Below are 26,527 nucleotides of genomic sequence, written 5' to 3'. Positions count from 1 at the left end.
AAACATTGTATGATTTGTCTGCAATATAATCCTGGTAAGGGAATTCCAACTCCAGCTGGTCATTTTGCTCCTCTGACGTATCCGTTTGAGGTGATACAGTTAGACTATATTCATATGGAGAGGTGCAACAATTTGAAATACGTTCTTGTGGTTATGTAAGTCCTAATATTGCTCTTTTTAATGCCGATAAAGGATCCCAAATATCTCTGTCTTACGGTCAAGAGCTATCAAATATCTAGTCAGGAATAAGTACGTATACATCTGTCACTCGCTATCATGAAGAGCGTGTACTCTCACTCTGGTGTCAAAATCGCCAACTGGCCTGTTGGCATTAAAAAGAGCAATATTAGGACTTACATAACGCGATTACATTGGAATACTGGGATAAAACCGTGGATATAAATAAGTGAAGACTTATACACGTTGTGATTTTGTTTGGCTTGAAATCCGATTTTTGGTTATATCAATGGAAATTATATGATCAGAGAAATACTCGAACTGCCCTGAAGAAGTCGAAAGGCATGATATTAATGCCTGACGAAACACGTGTTGGCTGCCAATTTTGATGGAAAGAAATATGAAATAAAATTGGACAGATGCTGTAAAGCAACAACATACCTTGGTGTTACAATTGAAGTGACTCTCCCTATATGGAATTTTGGGATTGGAAAACTTTGGATATATACGAACAATTGGACTGTATTCATCACGTGTTGCTCAGCAAGGAACTATTTTGAATTGTATACCTGGAATTGTTATTCTGGGTTTGTAGGGAAGAGGGGTGACCTTCCTTTCTTTGCTTTGAAGCATATATTACTATTGTGAATGTTATACTGAATGCCATATTCTTGTTGAGCGCCTATATATATGCCTGGTCATCTCATTATATTTATTTAATCATATTTGTAACAAAATAAAAAGATAACAGTCGTAAAAGGGGAAAAACAAACTTTTGTTTTATGTGCTGATACGTTTTCTCTCATCGAGAATGTAAATGCGTCGTGAACTCAGGCGTGGGAGGCTGTATTGAAGCCAGTGACCATACTGCTGTTTCAGTAATATTTGAAGAATGCCTTCCCCTTTCAGGGACCATCCGAGAGTTCTACTGGATTTGGTCTAGAATAGATTAGAAAAATGACGATGTCCCGGTCTGTAAACGTACATTTGAAGATGTTTTCTAAACAAAATACACTTTTCTTATTTAATTGTAAATGCATATTCCCTATTGAATATATGGAATATGCATTTACAATGAAATTTTAAAAAAAGTGTATTTTGTTTAAAAAACATCTTCAGATCTGCGTTTACAAACAGGGCTATCGTCATTTTTCTAATCTATTCTAGACCAAACCCAGTAGAACTCTTGGTTAATCTGGAGTTAAATTCCACCAAGTAAAAATAGAGCCACTCGGTGTTATCATTGCATACTGGAGGAAAAATACACCCAACAGGCAAACACGCACGCCGAAATTCATTTAATACACCCCTGTCAACCCTCTCCCCCTGTCTGCCAGAACCCTGCCTACCCTCTCCCCCCTGCCACCCTCTCCCCCTGCCTGCCAGAACCCTGACAACCCTCTCCCCCTGCCCCGGATGTCTCCCGTCTCTTGTTTTATGCCTTGTGGCTGGCCCTGCGCTAGGAGTGCCCGTTCTGCCCATGCTTGCTCCCTTCGTGACCTCTCCTGCCCCCTCTACCCATGTCTGTCCCCTTCGTGTCTTGAGACTGTCACTTCTTTCCATGCCTACTCCCTTCGTGTCCTGTGACTGTGTCTTCTATCCATGCTGTTCCCTTTGTGTCCTCAGACTACCCTTCTCTCCATGCATGCTCCCTTCGCGCACTTAGTCTGCTCCTAGTGTCCATGCCTGCTTCTGTCGTGCCCTCAGACTACCCTTCTGTCCGTGCCTGCCCCATTCCCCTGACTACCCCTTCTGTCCATACCTGCATCCGTGCACTCTGACTGCCCCCTCTGTCCATGCCTGGCCCTGCGCCCTCATACTGCCCCTTCTGTGCATGCCTCCTTTCTTCATGACCTCCGACTACCCCTTCTGTCCATGCCATCTCCATACGTGCCTTCTGACTCCCCCTTTCCATTCCTGTTTCCTTAAAGCGGCGGATTTTACACGATTATGCAGGTGGCATTTCTAAATTTCTAGCGCTGCCACTGCAATTTCCCACATCGTGCCGTGGCGCCCCTGGCAACTCATAGCGGCGCACCGGGGTGCCGCGGCGCACAGTTTGGGAACCACGGCCATTGGGAAGCGCAATCTGTGTCGCTGACACTTTTGTACATTGTAAATTGCGACTCGCAATCGAGCACAAATTGCGAGACGCAATTTACACTGTTCGAACATCTGGCCCATTGTTCTTTTATGGCAATCTTCATTGATGTCATGAGCAATGTCCCACTTCGCTGGTGGAAAGGTCAGAAAGATTTTACCAATAGATCAGCATGCTATAGTTCCACAGAAACATCTTCAGCGTGGCTGGATACTGCTGCTACGTCCCAAGGGTCAACAGGGCATCTATCTGCTCGCATAACATCCTTCTTCCATAAGGTCTTTAAAAAATATTTTGTATCAAATATTTACACTCACTTGTGTTTATATTTATGACCTTTTTCACAAAATCCAATTTAAATTAATCCAATCTAATTTGCAGACAGGGTACCAAAGCTTGTTTACAATTCTTTAATGGTACCTTCCCAACAAAAGGTGGCCCATGACTGTACAAGTACAAATATTGCAAAAGAGCTCCAGACGACTATGCATGGGCAGGACGCATATGGATGGCCTCAATGCAGATTCCCTGAAGGAGGACGAGGGGCTTTTCTCACGGCCCCATGAAAAGGGGCTCATGGGTGTTCCTGCGGGATATGTTCGTGCAGGTAATCGTTGGCTTACTGAAAAGTGCCAGTCCTCGTTTGAAAGTGCTGCAAATGTGTGACCCAAAGTCAGCATCAAACGTTTGGAGGGGTGGAACTGGCAGGGTGACAGGCCTGCATTTCTTTCTTTTTATGTCACCTCCTTGCACTCTGCCACGAGCCAGACAGCTCGGTTTCTAAGCAGACCCTCCTGCAGATATGCACCTGAGAACCGTGCATAGCCACTCGCCCCACCGAGCAGCCCTGTGCATCCGGGGCGCTTTGTGATGACAAATTTAAAGAACCCACAAGTCCTCCCCACCAGCAGCATGCGTCCAATGAGGAGGCTTTAATGTGGGGGGTGACCGCTGCCAGGGGGTCGCATCTTGCCTTAGGTTTCCCATGCGCATCTTTCCTGCGCTTGCACTGCAGACTTTGCAGGGACCTCATTCCAAGAGGTGCACAGAGCTCTGGTGTTGTAGGGGGCCTGCCCTACAGTCACACCCAAGCTGGACTCAAAGGGCTTCAGCCCCCCAAGTCTCATCCCCCCATCGTATGTGGCAGCCCAGGGATAAGAGCGCTTCCTGGGCACACACGCAGCCGCACCCGAGCACTTCGCAGCTCTTTAAAAGACAATTTGCAGGTTAATGAGGTCTTGCTGTCATTTCACCCCTTCTAAGAGCCCCTGCAGCTCCACTCGGCATGTTGCTTAAAGCCACATCGTGCCGCGGCGCCCCTGGCAACTGATAACTGCACACCGGGGCGCCGCGGCGCACAGTTTAGGAACCACGGCCATATGAGATAGTGTTTGGTCGTCCGGCGAATGTTTGGGGAGTGCCTCGTCCGAGAGAGTACAGCAGTATTGAATACCCTATGTTGGTGGATTACTTACATGACTTGACTGCTAAATTACGTGTTCTCCACCAACAGGTCTATGACACTTTGCAGACAGCTACGACAGATCCAGGCCATATACTTGAACCTGGAAATTACGTTCTGGTGAAAAACTTTCAGCGCATGAAGAACCTGCAGCCTAGATGGACAGGCCCCTATCTGATTTTGCTAGTTACTAGAACCGCTGTTAGAGTAGCAGGCAAAAAGAACTGGGTGCATGCCACCCATTGCAAAAAAGTTCCTTTGCCTTTGCCATATGATCAGTGGGTAAGGGATGGTATTGCCAATTCTGATTGTGAGAAGGTCCCTAGATTTACCCCGTTTAGTGATGCTCATTTGACATGGACAAGGTCTGAACGCGAGGATGATGACATTCTGCAAGCTGCTGTGCCGCCTCATCTGAAGATTGACACCACCAATCCGGATTTGTTATTTAAGGACCGGACTGTACCTGGCAGAGAACGCTATGATTTGAGATCAAGAAAGACTGTACCTATGGACAAATAAAACTTCTTTTTTTATATAGCGAATCTACATTTTGGCAGATCAGGAAACTTTTTATTTTTGTATTTCGAACTCCCATCTGGGTTCAGCTGTGGGGTCGTGGTACAAAGACTTTGGAGTGCAGGCTGTTTAGACACAAGGTTGGCAGTTCTGATTGGTTCAAGGGAGTTCCCTAGACCGACAGATGCATTCCTTAGCAGAAGAGAACCAACTGCCGCGAACAGCAACGGTTAGAGGATGGAGTTTTTGATGCTGCCCAGAATGTTAGAAGAATGGACTCTAAAGTTCGAATATGTACATTGATTCATAGCAAATGTTTTTTAACAATGTGTGTTCTAATGTTTTTGAGTATTGTATTAGCTTGTGTGGGTTTGGTTTTCTATGCCACACAACAGCCGTTTGCACCTACTTCCCAACCTATGTCTTTTTCTACTACTGTTTCTTTACATTTGTTTCACCCTTTACCTGAACATGAACTGATTAGAAGGTCAGAGCTCGCTAATAACTCATTTGTGCAACTCCTCCATCAACACCAGTTAGTAGTGAACACCACTAATTGTTGGGTGTGTGGTCTTATGCCACATACTGTGGATAGAGGTATTCCTTATCTGGTTTTGCCGTTCAGTTATAATGGGTCTGTATGGGCATATCAGACGATGTTTATATATGCCAATGAAGTCTATCCCCTGCGTTCCATGAGAGACAATGCGAGCAATAGTGCCTTAGTCAAGGGAATAACAGATATGATTAGAGACATCGATACATATGAGATATTCCCAAAGATGAGGTGTTAGCTTATATCGGATGGAATGTTACTGGATATAGTGTTAGTCTGAGCGAAAAGCATAGACGAAAGAGGTCACCTCCGATTTGGATCGTACCCCATTGTGGTCATTTTTGTCTGCAAGGGAAGGGCAAGAATCCGAGAGCTCAGTTGGGGAAGAGTGTTTGTACTCAGACGTATGTTTTTGCGTCTCAAACTTCCCCACCGTTCTTAGTAGCTAAGGGCACATATTTTGTCTGTTATGATAGAGCGTACACATGGTTGCCCCCTGATTTTTCGGGAACATGTTATGTTGCATACTTGATACCCCCTACGTATACTGCTGCCGTAGATTACCACAGAACGAGAGTTGGTAGAGGTGTCTTCAGTAAGGAAGATACTGCAGGACAAGAAGTGGGAGACTTCTTCAAGGGTTTCCTACCGTTTTGGGGACCTATGGCGAATAGTATAAACCTGCGACAGTTGACGCGAGTGGTTGAATCCACCATAAATGAGACTGCCGGTGCCCTTAGTAATTTGACTGCTGAGATTCAAGCGGATCGCCTTATGACGTTACAAAATCGTATGGTTTTAGACGTTATACTCGCAGATCGAGGTGGGGTATGTAAAGTGATCCAATCGAGTTGCTGTGTTTTCATACCAGACAGTATACCAGGCCATTTCCAAATTACATAAGATCTCTGAGTCGATACATGTGGATAAAGGAGATTGGTCGTTGATTGGATGGTTTTGGGAACTGTTATCGACTTGGGGATGGAAGATTCTGATGATCATTGGGATGGTTTTAGCGATTCTACTCTCATGTTGTCTTTGCGTACAGTGTGGCCCTGCCATATGTGGCCTCTGTGCTAGTACGTGTGTGAGAGGATCGGTTTCGAGAGAAGTCCTGAGTAATAGGATGATGCTCCAACAACATCTTGATGATCTGATGAATATTGACATCGATTCAGATACAGACTGAGTGATTGCCTATGTAAGGGCAAAAGGAGGGTCTGTGGTTCCGTGAATTCTGAACCCGTTTTATAAATAGTATGGGTTCGTTACGAATTTTATAGTAGTGAACCGTAACTGGTGAGTTCGGCAAGTACGAGTGATTTCGTCATGCTAGACCTACAGAATCACCATGTATGTGAAGATTTCGTTCTGAACCCTGGGTTCCATTTTGTGTGTGGCAGCCATTTTGTGTGGTTGCCCTCACATAGGCCAATTACTATGGCCGAGCGAGTCTTTACTACACGTACACTTTAGCTGACTTCTGAACGACCTTAGCAAACAGACCTCGCTGCCTAAAGCTGACCTGACCGAACGAGTTCTGTGCCCTAGAGCTGATCAAGATTTAGGATCAGAGCACAGGACATTGTAAAGTTTGATATGCACACACACCTGCCTTATCTTGCTCTATATCTGTTTCTGTTCTTCCTTTATGGCTTCTTTTATGGCACGGGTTGTGGTCTTTTTATTATGGGTGTCGTTTGACCATTGTGAGAAAGAATGTTGGGCTTTTCCTGTATAAGTAATGGTGGGCTGGGCAAACTAGAAGGTGGGTTTGTCGTTATACAATACCTCGAGTTGTGGTGACATGTGGTTGGTTGAACTGTAAATAAGGAATGTTTGCCTGAAGCACAATATTTGGTATAAAAAGGGATGACTCGCTTTGTAAAGTTGAGCAGTCTCCTACGAATATACGCCATTGTACTTCGTGGACCTCTGTTTCTGGTTGCAGCCAATAAATTTGATCTTTGACGTCACTAAGAAGTTTCCGCGTTTCTGTAGTCTGAGACAGGTGAATCCGAAGACTTTGGGTGTGTCCCCTGGCACCGCTGGGTCTTAAATAACCCGATTCTTCAGTAGGAGAGCGTGTCCTGCCTGCAATAGCAGGCAATTACTGAAATAACTGAATTGTTTTGTCAGTTGCGCTCAAATTTCACAGGTTTGCCGCGCTGGTTAAAAAAAATGCAGTTGCGGGACAGCGTGTTCTGCATGCAGCAGGCAGGAGAAAGTCATTTCAGAAAATAGTGCTCACAGACTGTAATTAAAACATCCAGAGTAACAAGACATGTACCGGGCAGTCCTCATGGGAGGATACAGCAGGAGAGAAGGAGGTACTAAGGAGGGACTACTAAGCATATTGACAAATCAAAAGCCACCATTTACAAAAGGACAGTAACAGGAGGCAATTGAAAAGATGGGCTGAAAATGAGCGGAGCTTAAAGTACATTCCTGAATATAGCATGTCTCGAAGAGACAGTGCAAGCAATGTCTTGGATTAGATATGCAGGATTATGTATGAGCATTCATGTGTCACCACACCTGCATGAGCAAGCATAATGACACAAGTGCTATTTTCTCTTTTTTCTTAATTTACCAATCAGTAAAACGGTGGAAGCCACTTGGAATAGTAAATTTAAAAAATGGAAATGTTTTAGCACAAACGCATTTTTGGAGTGCGGAGCAGTGGTAGCCAAATGGACCTCCTAGGAAAAACAAATAAATAGCAAAAACATTTTTTTAGGATGAAACAGAAAAATGGGTGGGGAAGCCACAGGGGAGTGGCCGGAGAGGTAAAGCAATGCAAAGTGAGCGAAAGGAGTGACGCAACAGGGACTTGGATGGATGTGGAAGCTCGGGGAGTGGTGGGAAGCGGGTGGGGACGCAATAGGGAATGGATGAGAGAAGGAAGCAATGGAGAGTGGGAGGTGGATCTGTAGCAATGGAGAGTGGGAGGAGGAGCTGAAGTAATGGAGAGTGGATAGGAGGGGGTGAAGCAACAGGTAGTGGGTTGGGTATTGATGAAGCAATGGAGAGTATGAGGAAGGGGGAAAGCATGGGGAGTGGCTGAGAGGGAAAGCAACTTGGATGGCAGGAGGCGGCAACAGAGACTGGATGGGGTAACCAACAGGGGGTGGATGGGTGGGGACAAGCAAAGAAGAGTGGGGGGGGAGGGAGCAATGGGGAGCTAAGCAACTGCAAGGGGCAGAGGAAATTAAAGAAAAACAAAGGTGAGGGACAGCACATGATGACACAAAGATTGAGCTTGGGGGAACTTTGACAGGAGAGAAGCAAATGAGAGGGAGAGAAAGAGAGATCGAGAGCACAGCATGAAGAAGAGATCTGGAAAACACATAATTCTCATGGATTGCTTAACAAAAAAGAAAAAAGTAGTCCCTAAAAATAAGCAGTGGAAGAAATGAGTTAGCCAAAAAAAAGGATGGTAAAAATGCCATGCTCGTAGGGACGGACAAAAACACAAGAAGAAGATAGCAAGCCACTAAATAAGAAGCAAGTAAGTGAAAGTGACAATAAAGCCACCCAATGTTGAGTAATGTGGGGATCTAAGCTCCATGTAAGCTCTTGGTAAGCCCACAATAGGTCTTTCACAATTAGACAGCTTATACTCTCTAGTCGACAAGGCCTGAAAATCTAAAAAGGCCTTCCTAAAACCCAAAGGCTTTTGAAAAAAAGGTTTCAAACAAATAACATCTTGGTATAAGTAGCAGACGACTAGGCTAGCTGCAACTGGAATCTGCAGACGAATTGGAATGGCAAGACAATACGCTCTACTTTCCTTTTTCATGGTAAATGTGAAATACATCACAAAAAAAGCATACTAAAAAGCATCTGAGCCAAAGGGTTTAAAAAACACTTTAGCCAGGACGGGGCACAACATGACACCCCCCCCCCCATGGACTGCAAGAAAATAAGCAAAATATAATCTTTTCAATGCGTAAAAGTGACACAAACATACACATGAATGAAAGGCCAGGGCCACTATGGTAAGTGTTCTGGACTGCATTCCAACCCATCATTTGTATGCCCACCATGCCACCTCAGTTTGAAGAGCGATATTTACAAAACAGTCATAACCCTGCTTCAAAAGGAACAGTCCAGCCGGAATTGTCAGGTGCTCCCGGGCTCGGAGCACCAGAACCCCAAAAACGATTTCACACTGATTGTGGTTCTTCAGTCTGGTGTAGCCTGGTTCCAGTTGCACAGTGAGCATGAGACACATGTCTGAGCATACCTTTGCCACTTAGAGCAGTACATCAGATATACAAAATGTGAGGACATGAATGCTGGCAATTTGACTAACACCTGCCAATCACTCAGGGTAGCATTCCAACCGATCGGTCTTTTGTCTACCATGCCACCGCAGTTTAGACCCCAACACATGCCAATCAGTCTGGACCCTGTTCCAATAGGAACAGTCCAGTCCGAATTTCCACGCTATATCTTCCTAGAATCGGAACACAAGCAACCCAAGAGGGTTTCGCTCAGATTGGGGCTCTTCAGTTGGGTATAGCTTGGTTCTAGTGGCACAGTGAGCATGGCACTATTTAGAGAACATAGTCAACTAATGCAAATAGACTTGACAGGTACAATGTTGCTCTAGTGCACATAGGCTTCCTTAGTTCATTTCATTTCCATGTAAATCATCAGCAAGCATTACAAATATCACTGATCCAATTGCAGAGTCTACATTTTTTTAAAATGAGAAAAAGATGGTAAGGGAAGTTCCGTACCTTTGCAGGCTGGTGGTTAGCTATTAGATCAATGGCTCTTTCTGTAAATATATTCGTAGAGTACATATTCTCAAAACCAGTCGCAATTTGTTCTCCATCTCGCAAATCAAGAGCACATAGTGTTACATTTAGTTTCGCAATGGGGTAGCAGCGGTGATGGGTATAGTAATCTTCCGATCCTGTAAGATAGCCTGCAGCAGAGAGATGTACACAAAAAAAAATCAGACAAGAGTCCTGCCAGCATGCAGAGTTTATTCCTAATGTATTCTCCATGATGTATAATAGTGCACAATATTGCAAGATATCGAATCATTTGGTGGAAACTGAAATACAGTTTTAAGTTTCAGAAAGTACTGAGACAGAAATAATGAGTCACCCAAAGTGTTACACGGATGTTAAGAATCTTAGGATGTTAAGAGCCTGAGGAATGCAAAAATGCGAAAGGACAGACATACCACCAGAAACAAGCATTTGCAATGCATAAGGTCTCGCATTAGGAAAGTTTGAGCTATTGGTATTGTAAATGACAAATTTTGTATTTATGTGTTGGTTTTGAAAATAGCAAAAATAATAGCTTTGTCATTACAATGCCAATAGTTATAACTTGTGACACCTATAGCATTTGTAATGCAATATGTATTGTATTCACGTGACTTAGATGTATTGATATTACAAATAACACTGGCATTTAAATTTTTTAATAATTAATACTTAAATAAAAGTTATTGTAATTTATAATGGCAATAGCTTAAACTTTTGTAAATAACTTTTGTGAAGAATATGTTCAGTGTATTTTATTGTGACGAAAATCCAAGAACAGAAGTGAAATACTAACCTCTTTTTGTGACATTTTTAATAAAGCTTGAAACATTGAGAGAACATATTTGACCCAGTTGTTGTTGAATGGTTGCACAGATTGATGCTGTGGTGGCGCTGAGTGATGTTGTGGTGGCGACTAGTGTTGCTGTGGCATTCAATGATCCTGTGGTAGCGCATAGTGATGTTGTTGTGCCCCTTAGTGATGCTGTGGTGGTGCTGAGTGATGCTGTGGTGATGCGATAGATAGAGTGAATGGGATAGATAGATAGAGTGAGGGCGATAGATAGATAGAGGGAGGGCTATAGATAGATAGAGGGAGGGCGATAGATAGAGTGAGGGCGATAGAGAGATTGAGTGAGCGAGATAGATAGATAGAGTGAGGGCGATAGATAGCTAGACAGATAGAGTGATGGCGATCAGTATCTAGATAAATAGATAGATAGAATGAGGGCGATAGATAGATAGATAGATAGATAGAGTGAGGTCGATAGATAGATAGCGTGAGGGCAATAGATAGATAGATAGAGTGAGGGCGATAGATAGAAAGAGAGATAGAGTGAGGGCGACAGATAGATAGATAGATAGATAGATAGATAGAGTGAGGGCGATAGATAGAGTGAGGGCGATAGATAGAGTGAGAGCGATAGATAGAGTGAGAGCGATAGATAGATAGATAGATAGATAGATAGATAGATAGATAGGAGTGAGGGAGATAGATAGATAGGAGTGAGGGCGATTAGATGGATAGAGTGAGGGCGATAGATAGAGTGAGGGCGATAGATAGATAGAGTGAGGGCGATAGATAGAGTGAGGGCGATAGATTGAAGGCGATAGATAGATACATACATAGATAGATAGATAGATAGATAGATAGATAGATAGATAGATAGATAGATAGATAGAGTGAGGGCGATAGATAGTGAGGGCAATAGATAGATAGAGTGAGGGTGATAGATAGATAGTGAGGGCAATAGATAGATAGAGTGAGGGCGATTAGATGGATAGAGTGAGGGCGATAGATAGATAGAGTGAGGGCGATAGATAGAGTTAGGGCGATAGAGTGAGGGCGATAGATAGAGTGAAGGCGATAGATAGATACATAGATAGATAGATAGAGTGAGGGCGATAGATAGATAGTGAGGGCAATAGATAGATAGATAGATAGATAGATAGATAGATAGATAGATAGATAGATAGATAGATAGATAGATAGATAGAGTGAGGGCGATAGATAGATAGATAGATAGAGTGAGGGCGATAGATAGAGTGAGGGCGATAGATAGAGTGAACGCGATAGATAGAGTGAAGGTGTTAGATAGATCGATAGATAGATAGATAGAAAGATAGATAGATAGATAGATAGATAGATAGATAGATAGGAGCTAGGGAGTTAGATAGATAGAGACAGGGCGATAGATAGATAGTGAGGGCAATAGATAGATAGATAGATAGATAGATAGATAGATAGATAGATAGATAGATAGGAGTGAGGGTGATAGATAGATAGTGAGGGCAATAGATAGATAGATAGAGTGAGGGCGATAGATAGATAGATAGAGTGAGGGCGATAGATAGTGAGGGCAATAGATAGATAGAGTGAGGGCGATAGATAGATAGATAGAGTGAGGGCGATAGATAGAGTGAGGGCAATAGATAGATAGAGTGAGGGCGATAGGTTGAGTGAGGGCGATAGGTTGAGTGAGGGCGATAGGTTGAGTGAGGGCGATAGGTTGAGTGAGGGCAATAGATAGATAGATAGATAGATAGATAGATAGATAGGAGTGAGGGAGATAGATAGATAGATAGATAGAGTGAGGACGATAGATAGAGTGAAGGTGTTAGATAGGGCGATAGATAGAGTGAAGGTGTTAGATAGATAGATAGATAGATAGATAGATAGATAGATAGAGACAGGGCGATAGATAGTGAGGGCAAAAGATAGATAGATAGAGTGAGGGCAATAGCAAGATAGAGTGAGGGCGATAGATAGATAGAGTGAGGGCGATAGATAGATAGAGTGAGGGCGATAGATAGAGTGAGGCCGATAGATTGATAGATAGATAGATAGATAGAGTGAGGGCGAGTAGATAGATAGAGTGAGGGCGAGTAGATAGATAGAGTGAGGGCGATAGATAGATCGAGTTAGGGCGATAGATAGAGTGAGGGTGATAGATAGAGTGAAGGCGATAGATAGATAGATAGATAGATAGGAGGGAGGTAGATAGATAGTGAGGGCAATAGATAGATAGATAGAGTGAGGGCGATAGATAGAGTGAGGGCGATAGATAGAGTGAGGGCGATAGATAGAGTGACGGCGATAGATAGATTGATAGATAGAGTGAGGGCGATAGATAGAGTGAGGGCGATAGATAGATAGATACATTGATAGATAGAGTGAGGGCGATAGATAGATCGATAGAGTGAGGGCGATAGATAGAGTGAAGGCGATTGATAGATAGATAGATAGAGATAGATAGAGTGAGGGCGATTAGATAGATAGAGTGAGGGCGATAGATAGATAGAGTGAGGGCGATAGATAGATAGATTGAGTGAGGGCGATAGATAGATAGAGTTAGGGCGATAGATAGAGTGAGGGCGATAGATAGAGTGAAGGCGATAGATAGATAGATAGATAGATAGATAGATAGATAGATAGATAGATAGATAGATAGATAGATAGATAGAGCTAGGGAGATAGATAGATAGAGACAGGGCAATAGATAGATAGTGAAGGCAAAAGATAGATAGATAGAGTGAGGGCAATAGCAAGATAGAGTGAGGGCGATAGATAGATAGAGTGAGGGCGATAGATAGATAGAGTGAGGGCGATAGATAGAGTGAGGCCAATAGGTAGATAGAGTGAGGGCGATAGATAGCGTGAGGGCAATAGATAGATCGATAGAGTGAGGGCGATAGATAGAGTGAGGGCGATAGATAGATAGTGAGGGCAATAGATAGAGTGAGGGCGATAGATAGAGTGAAGGTGTTAGATAGATCGATAGATAGATAGATAGAAAGATAGATAGATAGATAGATAGATAGATAGGAGCTAGGGAGTTAGATAGATAGAGACAGGGTGATAGATAGATAGTGAGGGCAATAGATAGATAGATAGATAGATAGATAGATAGATAGATAGATAGATAGATAGATAGATAGATAGATAGAGTGAGGGTGATAGATAGATAGTGAGGGCAATAGATAGATAGAGTGAGGGCGATAGATAGATAGATAGAGTGAGGGCGATAGATAGTGAGGGCAATAGATAGATAGAGTGAGGGCGATAGATAGATAGATAGAGTGAGGGCGATAGATAGAGTGAGGGCAATAGATAGATAGAGTGAGGGCGATAGGTTGAGTGAGGGCGATAGGTTGAGTGAGGGCGATAGGTTGAGTGAGGGCGATAGGTTGAGTGAGGGCAATAGATAGATAGATAGATAGATAGATAGATAGATAGATAGGAGTGAGGGAGATAGATAGATAGATAGATAGAGTGAGGACGATAGATAGAGTGAAGGTGTTAGATAGGGCGATAGATAGAGTGAAGGTGTTAGATAGATCGATAGATAGATAGATAGATAGATAGATAGATAGATAGATAGATAGATAGATAGATAGATAGATAGATAGATAGATAGATAGATAGAGACAGGGCGATAGATAGTGAGGGCAAAAGATAGATAGATAGAGTGAGGGCAATAGCAAGATAGAGTGAGGGCGATAGATAGATAGAGTGAGGGCAATAGCAAGATAGAGTGAGGGCGATAGATAGATAGAGTGAGGGCGATAGATAGAGTGAGGGCGATAGATAGAGTGAGATTGATAGATAGATAGATAGATAGAGTGAGGGCGAGTAGATAGATAGAGTGAGGGCGAGTAGATAGATAGAGTGAGGGCGATAGATAGATCGAGTTAGGGCGATAGATAGAGTGAGGGTGATAGATAGAGTGAAGGCGATAGATAGATAGATAGATAGATAGATAGGAGGGAGGTAGATAGATAGTGAGGGCAATAGATAGATAGATAGAGTGAGGGCGATAGATAGAGTGAGGGCGATAGATAGAGTGAGGGCGATAGATAGAGTGACGGCGATAGATAGATTGATAGATAGAGTGAGGGCGATAGATAGAGTGAGGGCGATAGATAGATTGATAGAGTGAGGCCGATAGATAGATAGATACATTGATAGATAGAGTGAGGGCGATAGATAGATCGATAGAGTGAGGGCGATAGATAGAGTGAAGGCGATTGATAGATAGATAGATAGAGATAGATAGAGTGAGGGCGATTAGATAGATAGAGTGAGGGCGATAGATAGATAGAGTGAGGGCGATAGATAGATAGATTGAGTGAGGGCGATAGATAGATAGAGTTAGGGCGATAGATAGAGTGAGGGCGATAGATAGAGTGAAGGCGATAGATAGATAGATAGATAGATAGATAGAGCTAGGGAGATAGATAGATAGAGACAGGGCAATAGATAGATAGTGAAGGCAAAAGATAGATAGATAGAGTGAGGGCAATAGCAAGATAGAGTGAGGGCGATAGATAGATAGAGTGAGGGCGATAGATAGATAGAGTGAGGGCGATAGATAGAGTGAGGCCAATAGGTAGATAGAGTGAGGGCGATAGATAGCGTGAGGGCAATAGATAGATCGATAGAGTGAGGGCGATAGATAGAGTGAGGGCGATAGATAGATAGTGAGGGCAATAGATAGAGTGAGGGCGATAGCAAGATAGTGAGGGCGATAGATAGATAGAGTGAGGGCAAAAGAAAGATAGATTGATAGATAGAGTGAGGGCGATAGATAGATAGATAGATAGATAGATAGATAGATAGATAGATAGATAGATAGATAGATAGATAGATAGATAGATAGATAGATAGGATAGATAGATAGATAGAGTGAGGGTGATAGATAGAGTGAGGGCGATAGATAGAGTGAATGTGTTAGATAGATCGATAGATAGATAGATAGATAGATAGATAGATAGATAGATAGAGACAGGGCAATAGATAGATAGTGAGGGCAAAAGATAGATAGATAGAGTGAGGGCAATAGCAAGATAGAGTGAGGGCGATAGATAGATAGAGTGAGGGCGATAGATAGATAGAGTGAGGGCGATAGATAGAGTGAGGGAGATAGATAGATAGATAGATAGATAGATAGATAGATAGATAGATAGATAGATAGAGTGAGGGCGAGTAGATAGATAGAGTGAGGGCGATAGATAGATAGAGTTAGGGCGAAAGATAGAGTGAGGCCGATAGATAGATAGAGTGAGGGCGATAGATAGATAGACAGATAGAGTGAGGGCGATAGATAGACAGATAGATAGAGTGAGGGCGATAGATAGACAGATAGATAGAGTGAGGGCGATAGATAGATAGATAGATAGATAGATAGATAGATAGATAGATAGATAGATAGATAGATAGATAGATAGATAGATAGATAGATAGATAGTTGTGTGTGTGGTTGTGTGTGGTTGTGGTTGTGTGTGTGGTTGTGTGTGTGTGGTTGTGTGTGTGTGGTTGTGTGTGTTATGCTTTGTTTTGCTATGCTATGTTTTGTTATGCTATGCTATGTTTTGTTGTGTTTGGTATGCTATGTTTTGCTAGGCTATGATATGTTTTGTTTTGTTATGCTATGTTTTGTTGTGTTTTGTTAAGCTATGCTATGTTTTGTTATGCTATGTGTTGTGTTTTGTTATGCTATGTGTTGTGTTTTGTTATGATATGTGTTGTATTTTGTTATGATATGTGTTGTGTTTTGTTATGCTATGCTATGCTTTGTTATGTTATGCTATGTTTTGTTATGCTATGCAATGTTTTGCTATTCTATGCATTGTTTTGTTATGCTTAGCTATGTTTTTTTGCTATCCTATGCTTTGTTTTGTTATGCTATGCAATGCTTTGTTGTGTTTTGTTAAGCTATGCTATGTTTTGTTGTGTTTTGCTATGTTTTGTTATGCTATGTGTTGTGTTTTGTTTTGCTATGCTATGTTTTGTTATGCTATGCTATGTTTTGCTATGCAATGTTTTGTTATGCTTTGTTTTATTATGCTATGCTTTGCTATCCTATGCTTTGTTTTGTTATGCTATGCTATGTTTTGTTGTGTTTGTTATGCTATGCTTTGTTATGCTCTGTTATGTTGCGTTTTGCTATGCTATGCTTTGTTTTGCTATGCTATGTTTGTTTTGTTATGCTATGTTTTGTTATGCTATGCTTTGTTATGCTATGCTATGTTTTGCTATGCTATGCTTTGTTATGGTATGTTTTGTTATGTTATGCTATGTTTTGTTATGCTATGCTATGTTTTGTTTTGCTATCCTATGCTTTGTTTTGTTATGCTATGCTATGTTTTGTTGTGTTTTGTTAAGCTATGCTATGTTTTGTTGTGTTTTGCTATGTTTTGTTATGCTATGTGTTGTTGTGTTTTGCTATGCTATGTTTTGTTATGCTATGCTATGTTTTGTTGTGTTTGATATGCTATGTTTTGCTATGCTATTATATGTTTTGTTTTGCTGTGCTATGTTTTGTTGTGTTTTGTTATGCTATGTTTTGCTATCCTATGCTTTGTTATGCTATGCTCTGTTTAGTTTTGCTATCCTATGCTTTGTTTTGTTATGCTATGCTATGTTTTGTTGTGTTTTGTTATGCTATGCTATGTTTTGTTGTGTTTTGATATGCTATGCTTTGTTATGCTATTTTTTTATGCTATGCTAGGTTTTGTTGTGTTTTATTATGCTATGCTTTGTTTTGCTATGCTATGTTTTGTTATGCTATGCTTTGTTATGCTATGCTTTGTTATGCTGTTTTGTTATGCTATGCTAAACGTTGTTTTGTTAGGCTATGCTATGTTGTGTTTTGTTATGCTATGTTGTATTTTGTTATGTTATGCTATGTTTTGTTTTGTTTTGTTATGCTATGCTAGGTTTTGCTATGCTATGCAATGCGATGTTTTGTTATGTATGCTATGTTTTGTTGTGTGTTGTTATGATATGCTATGCTATGTTTTGTTGTGTTTTGCTGTTTTGTTATGCTATGCTTTGTTTTAAGTTATGTTATGCTATGTTTTGTTCTGCTATGTGTTGTTGTGTTTTGTTATGCTATATTTTGTTATGTTATGCTATGTTTTGTTATGCTATGCTATGTTTTGTTTTGCTATCCTATGCTTTGTTTTGTTATGTTATGCTATGTTTTGTTGTGTTTTGTTAAGCTATGCTATGTTTTGTTGTGTTTTGCTATGTTTTGTTATGCTATGTGTTGTGTTTTGTTATGCTATGCTATGTTTTGTTATGTTATGCTATGTTTTGTTATGCTATGCAATGTTTTGTTTTGCTATTCTATGTTTTGTTTGTATGCTATGCTATGTTTTTTTGCTATCCTATGCTCTGTTTTGTTATGCTATGCAATGCTTTGTTGTGTTTTGTTAAGCTATGCTATGTTTTGTTATGCTATGTGTTGTTGTGTTTTGTTTTGCTATGCTATGTTTTGTTATGTTATGCTATGTTTTGTTATGCTATGCAATGTTTTGTTATGCTTTGTTTTATTATGCTATGCTATGTTTTGCTATCCTATGCTTTGTTTTGGTATGCTATGCTGTTTTGTTGTGTTTGTTTTGCTATGCTATGCTTTGTTATGCTATGCTATGTTATGTTGTGTTTTGCTATGCTATGCTTTGTTTTGCTATGCTATGTTTTGTTATGCTATGTTTTGTTATGCTATGCTTTGTTATGCTATGCTATGTTTTGCTATGCTATGCTTTGTTATGGTATGTTTTGTTATGTTATGCTATGTTTTGTTATGCTATGCTATGTTTTGTTTTGCTATCCTATGCTTTGTTTTGTTATGCTATGCTATGTTTTGTTGTGTTTTGTTAAGCTATGCTATGTTTTGTTGTGTTTTGCTATGTTTTGTTATGCTATGTGTTGTTGTGTTTTGCTATGCTATGTTTTGTCATGTTATGCAATGTTTTGTTATGCTATGCTATGTTTTGTTTTGCTATCCTATGCTTTGTTTTGTTATGCTATGCTCTGTTTAGTTTTGCTATCCTATGCTTTGTTTTGTTATGCTATGCTTTGTTGTGTTTTGTTATGCTATGCTATGTTTCGTTGTGTTTTGATATGCTATGCTTTGTTATGCTATTTTTTTATGCTATGCTATGTTTTGTTGTGTTTTATTATGCTATGCTTTGTTTTTCTATGCTATGTTTTGTTATGCTATGCTTTGTTATGCTATGCTTTGTTATGCTATGCTTTGTTATGCTATGCTATGTTTTGTTATGCTATGCCAAGCGTTGTTTTGTTAGGCTATGCTATGTTGTGTTTTGTTATGCTATCTATGTTGTATTTTGTTATGCTATGCTATGTTTTGTTGTGTTTTGTTATGCTATGCTAGGTTTTGCTATGCTTTGCAATGCGATGTTTTGTTATGTATGCTATGTTTTGTTGTGTGTTGTTATGCTATGCTATGTTTTGTTGTGTTTTGCTGTTTTGTTATGCTATGCTTTGTTTTAAGTTATGTTATGCTATGTTTTGTTCTGCTATGTGTTGTTGTGTTTTGTTATGCTATGTTTTGTTATGTTATGCTATGTTTTGTTATGCTATGCTGTTTTGTTTTGCTATCCTATGCTTTGTTTTGTTATGTTATGCTATGTTTAGTTTTGCTATCCTATGCTTTGTTTTGTTATGCTATGCTTTGTTGTGTTTTGCTATGATTTGTTATGCTATGCTATCTTTTGTTGTGTTTTATTATGCTATGCTTTGCTCTGCTATGCTATGTTTTCTTATGCTATGTTTTGTTATGCTATGCTATGCTTTGTTATGCTATGCTATGTTTTGCTATGCTATGCTTTGTTATGCTATGCTATGGTTTGTTATGCTATACTATATGTTGTGTTTTATTATGCTATGCTTTGTTTTGCTATGCTATGTTTTGTTATGCTATGCTATGTTTTGTTGTGTTTGATATGCTGTGTTTTGCTATGCTATGTTTTGTAATGCTATGTTTTGTTATGTTATGCTATGTTTTGTTATGCTATGCTATGCTTTGTTGTGTTTTGTTAAGCTATGCTATGTTTTGTTGTGTTTTGCTATGTTTTGTTATGCTATGTGTTGTTGTGTTTTGTTATGCTATGTTTTGTCATGTTATGCAATGTTTTGTTATGCTATGCTATGTTTTGTTTTGCTATCCTATGCTTTGTTTTGTTATGCTATGCTCTGTTTAGTTTTGCTATCCTATGCTTTGTTTTGGTATGCTATGCTTTGTTGTGTTTTGTTATGCTATGCTATGTTTTGTTGTGTTTTGATATGCTATGCTTTGTTATGCTATGTTTTATGCTATGCTATGTTTTGTTGTGTTTTATTATGCTATGCTTTGTTTTGCTATGCTATGTTTTGTTATGCTATGCTTTGTTATGCTATGCTTTGTTATGCTATGTTTTGTTATGCTATGCCAAGCATTGTTTTGTTAGGCTATGCTATGTTGTGTTTTGTTATGCTATGCTATGTTGTATTTTGTTATGCTATGCTATGTTTTGTTGTGTTTTGTTATGCTATGCTAGGTTTTGCTATGCTTTGCAATGCGATGTTTTGTTATGTATGCTATGTTTTGTTGTGTGTTGTTATGCTATGCTATGCTATGTTTTGTTGTGTTTTGCTGTTTTGTTATGCTATGCTTTGTTTTAAGTTATGTTATGCTATGTTTTGTTCTGCTATGTGTTGTTGTGTTTTGTTATGCTATGTTTTGTTATGTTATGCTATGTTTTGTTATGCTATGCTATGTTTTGTTTTGCTATCCTATGCTTTGTTTTGTTATGTTATGCTATGTTTAGTTTGCTATCCTATGCTTGGTTTTGTTATGCTATGCTTTGTTGTGTTTTGCTATGATTTGCTATGCTATGTTTTGTTGTGTTTTATTATGCTATGCTTTGCTCTGCTATGCTATGGTTTGTTATGCTATGCTATGCTTTGTTATACTATGTTTTGTTATGCTAAGCTTTGTTTTGTTATGCTATGCTATGTAGTGTTTTGTTATGCTATGCTATGTTTTGTTGTGTTTTCTTATGCTATGCTATGTTTTGCTATGCTTTGCAATGCTGTGTTTTGTTATGTATGCTATGTTTTGTTGTGTTTAGTTATGCTATGCTATATTTTGTTGTGTTTTGCTATGTTTTGTTATGCTATGTTTTGTTATGCTATGTTTTGTTTTATGTTATGCTATGTTTTGTTATGCTGTTTTGTTCTGCTGTTTTATTGTGTTATGTTATGCTATGCTATGTTTTACTATGCTATGTTTTGTTTTGCTATTCTTTGTTATGTTATGCTATGGTTTGTTTTGTTATGCTATTCTATGTTTTGCTGTGTTTTGCTACGTTTTGTTATGCTATGTTTTGTTATGCTATGCTTTGTTTTATGTTATGTTATGCTATGTTTTGTTCTGCTATGTTTTGTTGTGTTATGTTATGCTATGCTATGTTTTGTTGTTTTACTATGATATGTTTTGTTTTGCTATGCTTTGTTGTTATGCTTTGTTTTGTCATGCTATGTTTTTTATGCTATGCTATGTTTTGTTGTGTTTTGTTATGCTATGCTATGCTATGCTTTGTTGTGTTTTGCTATGCTATGTTTTGTTTTGTGATGCTATGTTTTGTTTTGCTATCCTATGCTTTGTTTTGTTATGCTGTGCTTTTGCTATCCTATGCTTTTGTTTGTTATGCTATGCTATGCTTCGTTATGCTATGCTATGTTTTGTTATGCTATGCTGGTGAGGGTGTGTGAGGGTGAGTGAGGGTGAGGGTGTGAGGGTGTGAGGGTGTGTGAGGGTGAGGGTTTTTGAGGGTGATGGTGTGTGAGGGTGAGAGGGTGAGGGGGTGTGAGGGTGAGTGGGTATGAGGGTGAGTGGGTGTGAGGGTGAGGGTGAGAGAGTGAGTGAGGGTGTGTGAGGGTGAGAGGGGGTGAGGGGGTGTGAGGGTGAGGGGGTGAGAGTGCGGGTGTGAGGGTGAGGGGGTGTGAGGGTGAGGGGGTGTGAGGGTGAGTGAGGGTGAGAGGGTGAGTGGGTGTGAGGGTGAGTGAGGGTGTGTGAGGGTGTGTGAGGGTATGTGAGGGGTGTGAGGGTGAGGGGGGTGTGAGGGTGAGGGGGTGTGAGGGTGAGGGTGAGGGGGTGTGAGGGTGAGGGTAAGGGGTGTGAGGTTGGTTAAGGGGTAGTGAGGGTGAGGGGTGTGAGGGTGGTTGAGGGGTAGTGAGGGTGAGGGGTGTAAGGGTGAGGGTGTGAGGGTGAGGGGTGTGAGGGTGAGGGGTGTGAGGGTGAGAGGGTGAGAGGGTGTGAGGGTGAGAGGGTGAGAGGGTGTGAGGGTGAGAGGGTGAGAGGGTGAGAGGGTGAGTGATGGTGAGGGTGTGTGAAGGTAAGGGGGTGTGAGGGTGAGAGGGTGAGTGAGGGTGAGGGTGTGTGAGGGTGTGTGAGAGTGAGGGGGTGTGAGGGTGAGGAGGTGTGTGAGGGGTCAGGGGTGTGAGGGCGAGTGAGGGCGAGTGAGGGCGAGTGAGGGCGAGTGAGGGGGTGAGGGCGAGTGAGGGTGAGTGTCTCCAATGAATGTCGCTGCTTCGCCTTCTTTGAAAATGTTAAGTGCTGCAAATAGAGCATGCCGCCCTAATTATCACAGCATGAGGCCCCAAAGTGATAATTATCACAGCATGCACAGAGGCGCCCCACGCTGCTGGAACACTCAACTGCACATTAATTATAGTTGAGTGCTCCAGCAGCCTGGGGCGCCTGTTGACATGCTGTGATAAGTGGGGTCTCATGCTGTGATAATTGTTACTTGCGGCGCACAAGCTGTTCCACTGTGAAGCGCGTTCACAGACCTGAATCGGCTCGTGCCCATACTACAATCGGCTCGTGCACAGGTCTGTCTCCAGGTCTGTCTCCCTTGGAGGCAAACACGGTGACTATAAGTCTTGTTGGCGGCAGCGCTTCACGCTGCAACGCCAGCGAGACCTAAAAAGGTACCCAGTGAGGTTTTATTGTGCATGAAGAGAGGAGTAAGAAGGGACATGTATGAGGGGTGCCGAGCCTTGGTTCTGGTGGTACGCATCCATGACAGATGTTTAGGTTAACCACAGACAATGTGAAGGAGTTTGATTTAGATTCATGGTATGGAGATTATCGCATATAGATATCCTGAAAATGTAACACAGATCCAATATTCCTTCAAAACTCTAGGAGTTATTTTGAATTGGCATTATTAAAAGTCACTGAGGGACAAGGTAGCCTGAAGCACTGCACAGTTGGTTGCTTGCTGACTGCTCACTCACTCAAAATAACTTTATTTGCTTTAAAAAAAACAATAAAGTTAGACAAACATACATTTCACTTTAAAATATTCATAGCCTATTTGTGCAACAGCTTAAATAAAATCAATATAAACAAACGTTTCAAAGCATTCAAACAATTAAATGAAGGATATAAATCTTAATGGCAAATACTTGGTGCAACAGTTCACGCTGTCAATCCCAAAATGTCATTAATATATCAAAATTGTTATTTACGAGAATTTCTTTTTTCTTTTACAACATTCACGATCTTCTATTGTGACTCGTAACGTTTTCTAATGGCGATTGCAACTTTAATAACATTAGTCAAGGCAGTGCAAATATCAAGGGTAGCCAAAGAGTGCAAGACATTAAAACATTCAATATAAGTATAAGTACACTCAAAAGTGGGGCTAGGAATTTTCCCCTTGGCTCTTTGTAAAGGGGGAAGAACAACAAAAATTGCATGGTGCTTTGAGCTGCCAAATGGCGAAGGTGTGAGTTTATCGACCCAACCTGATTGTTTTGGGCATGCCACTTAAAAGTGCAAAGAGCGTAAACAAAATCTGGTTAAAAGAAATCGGATATGGGCATTGGTGAGAAAAGTTATATAAAATTGCTATTGTGCAGGGAACAGACACAAGAGACCTGGCACCTCACCTTGCGAGCGGCGCTCGGTTACCCTAGAATAGTGCGCCTCTTTTATAAGACTTTCACATTTGTGTGGGTACTATCAGGGTTATCATAGTAGTGCCCCAAACCTATCTCATGGAGTTTAGCTCTCACAAATCTGAGCCAGGGGATCGACAAGGCACTATCAAGGTTAATACTGTCCTTAATGATGTCCCTTGTAAACATTAATATCTCACACAGCCACATTTTTGCCCATAAAAACAGGGAGGGGCAATATCTATTTGATCCTCTAGAAATTCAAGCCCTAACTCACAATGGCAGAACAAGGAGGGGGCACTGTTTGGGGTCATCAGTAGTCTTTTAATTAACACAGCATACATAATGTTACCATCCTACTGTATGTCAGGAGGCTAGGATTCTTGAAGTAAATTCTTTTACCGTCTCTCGTTGCAGATTTTGAAAGGTGAAAAGTAATTCCAGTAGCAGTGGACAGGAGTGGCTGAATAACAGGGAACAGCTGGCGAGGGAACGCCAAGCTGATGAACCGGAAGGAAAAATGCGACCCAAGAAGAGAAGACTCCTTCTGTGGCAGCAATATTGCATCGGAGACGTCTCGGAAACCAGGAGTGCGGGAGAGGTTAAGCAGAAATCTGTGACGGAACGTGAACAGCGTTCCATTCACAGACTTCCCCTTTTATCTGCACTTGGTGCCGCCCCGCCCGCCGATTTCCGTTGGGGAGCGGAGCGCACTTGACAGTACATTCCCCCCAGAAACCACTCTACAGGCTTTGGTCTATTAGGATAACGTCTGTGGAACAACCACAAAAGCCTAGGGCATGAACATGAATAGCAGGTTCCCAAGTCCATTCCTCAGGCCCATACCCTTTCCACTTTATCAGATACTGCAGCCTGCTTCTCACTTTATGGGAGTCTACAATACATTTCACTTCGCATTCAGGTTCGCCTTCAATCAATACAGGGGGAGGTAGCACAGGGACCACAGTCCCAGTAACCACAGGCCTCAGTTGAGAAACACGAAAGACAGAATGGATTTTCAAGGAAGCAGGTAAGTGTAATTTCATGGCAACAGGGTTCACCACTTTGGAGATGGCATAAGGACCAATAAAACGAGGTTTGAACTTTCTTGTTTCTTTTATATTGATGTTTCTTTTGGACAACCATACTTTATCTTAAGGGGCATAATCAGGAGATGGTCTTCAAAGTCGATCTGCACTATCTTTATACCTACTCTTCACCTCCTCTAGGTTTCTTGGGGCCTTTTTATGTGTTTCATGAAGGTGATTCAAGAATTCTAAGGCTGCAGGAGTGGAAGTTGTAACAGAAGGAGACAAAAGTCCACAACGAGGGGGGAAACCAAAATTGCAGAAAAAAGGAGAGTGTCCTATGGAAGAGTGTTCACCAGTATCATAAGCAAATTCAGCAGTCCAAAGAAAGGTCTCCCATTCCTCAGAAGTGTGAAACAGTTGACACCTCAAGTATTGTTTTATGCACCGATTTACCCTTTCTGCCTGCCCATCTGTCTAGGGATGATGTGGGGAAGAGAGTCTCACATCTATTTGTAACAGTGTACCCAATCCCTTCTGGAATTTAAACACAAATTGGGGGCCCCGATCTTATACAATAATGGATGGAAGGCAGGGAATCCTTAATATGTGCTGTATAAAGACAGAAGCTAGTTCTTTAGAGTAAGGTAGACTTTTCAAAGGTATAAAATGGAAACTTTTTGACATTTTGACAACCACAAAAATGACAGTATGTCCTTGTTTAGTGGGTGGAAGCTCAACAATACAATCCATAGAGATTGAGTGCCACGGTGTAGGAGGTATGGGCATTGGAGTTAACAGCCCCACCAGGACTTGGTGTGAGCTCTTGACTGGGCACAAACAAGACACTGATGAATGTAAGGTGAGTGTCCTGAACCATAGATGGCCACCAAAAAGATCTTCTAAGTAAGGCAATAGTTTTCTTATAACCTGGATGTCCTGCTAACACATGTGAATGACACCAGTAAAGAACCTGTTGCTGTAAGGCTTAGGTAGGGAGCACCATGCCTCTTTGAATGTATAACAGATTCTGCATTTTCACTCCCTTGTGTTTGTTTTTATACTCCTTTATTTTCTCGGTGTCTTGTGCATAAAAGCACCTCTTTCAAAAACGATTCTTAGGAAAATATAACTCCGAAGATACGCTCGGGACGTAAGATAAGGAGTTGGTCGAGAGTGTTCTGAGTATCGGGTATATCATAACGATAACATGACAGGGTATCTACTTTACCCTGTTTCCTGCCGGCCTAGAACTGTATGATGTAATCAAAATTGCTAAAATATTGTGTCCACCGCTACTGTCGAATGGACAGAGTCCCAGCTGCTTTCAAGAACTGTAGATTTCTGTGATCAGTGATGACTGTACCAGTATGCAAAGCCCCTAACAGGTAATGACTCCATTTTTCAAAGTCTTGTTTAATGGCCAATCACCCCTTGTCTCCCATAGAATAGTTCTGTTCAATAGGTGTGAGTTTGTGTGAATAAAAGACAACAGGGCATAGCTGTCGGGTTTGTCTGTCTCTCTGGGATAAAACACTTTGAATGGCCACCCGTGATGCATCTTCTTCAAATATAAACAGTTGAGAGGAATCAGGATGCTTCAAGATGGGGCAGCAACGAAAGCAGTTTTTAGAAGAAGAAAGGCTTCCTCAGCGGCTGGCTTCCAAAAGAAAGGCATCCCTTTTCTCAGGAGTTTCGTGATGGGAGACGCCAAAGACGCAAAGCCATAGATGAAACGTCTGTAGAAATTGGCGAAACCTAGGAAACTCTGCCCTCCCTTCACAGTGCTAGGAGAAGGCCATTTTGTAATAGCTGAAACCTTTTGGGTATCCATTGTCACTCCCTTTGAGGATAACCCAAAACCCAAAAAGGTTTTTACAATAAAGCGAAATTCACATTTGTCTACTTTAATATAGAGATTGTTGTCTCAGAGACGTTCCAACACAGTATTCACATGTCCTTTGTGTTCTCTCATGGTAGAGGAACAGATCAAAATATCGTCAATGTATGCAATGGCACTCACATCCAAAACTTCTCTCAAAACTTCATCATTGAAAAATTGGAAAGCAGCAGGGTCATTTCAAATCCCAAAGGGAATGACCAAATAGTCAAAAAGTGCAAAATTGGTATGCAAG

The 26,527-nt window shown here is 41.2% G+C and overlaps 1 protein-coding gene across 1 annotated transcript in view; it reads right to left on the bottom strand.

The window, feature by feature from the left end:
• Window positions 1–26,527, bottom strand: part of ARSB (arylsulfatase B) — a 267,505-nt gene that overhangs the window by 162,060 nt on the left and 78,918 nt on the right. The window contains exon 3 of the mRNA XM_078675211.1: window positions 9,564–9,754. Coding sequence (XP_078531337.1) covers window positions 9,564–9,754 — 191 coding nt within the window. The remainder of the gene's footprint in view (window positions 1–9,563; window positions 9,755–26,527) is intronic.

This window comes from Lissotriton helveticus, chromosome 2_1 (genome assembly GCF_964261635.1).
Source record: "Lissotriton helveticus chromosome 2_1, aLisHel1.1, whole genome shotgun sequence".
NCBI lineage: Eukaryota > Metazoa > Chordata > Amphibia > Caudata > Salamandridae > Lissotriton > Lissotriton helveticus.
The sequence above is the reverse complement of the archived record's forward strand: the minus strand, read 5'-3'. Positions and strand labels throughout refer to the sequence as shown.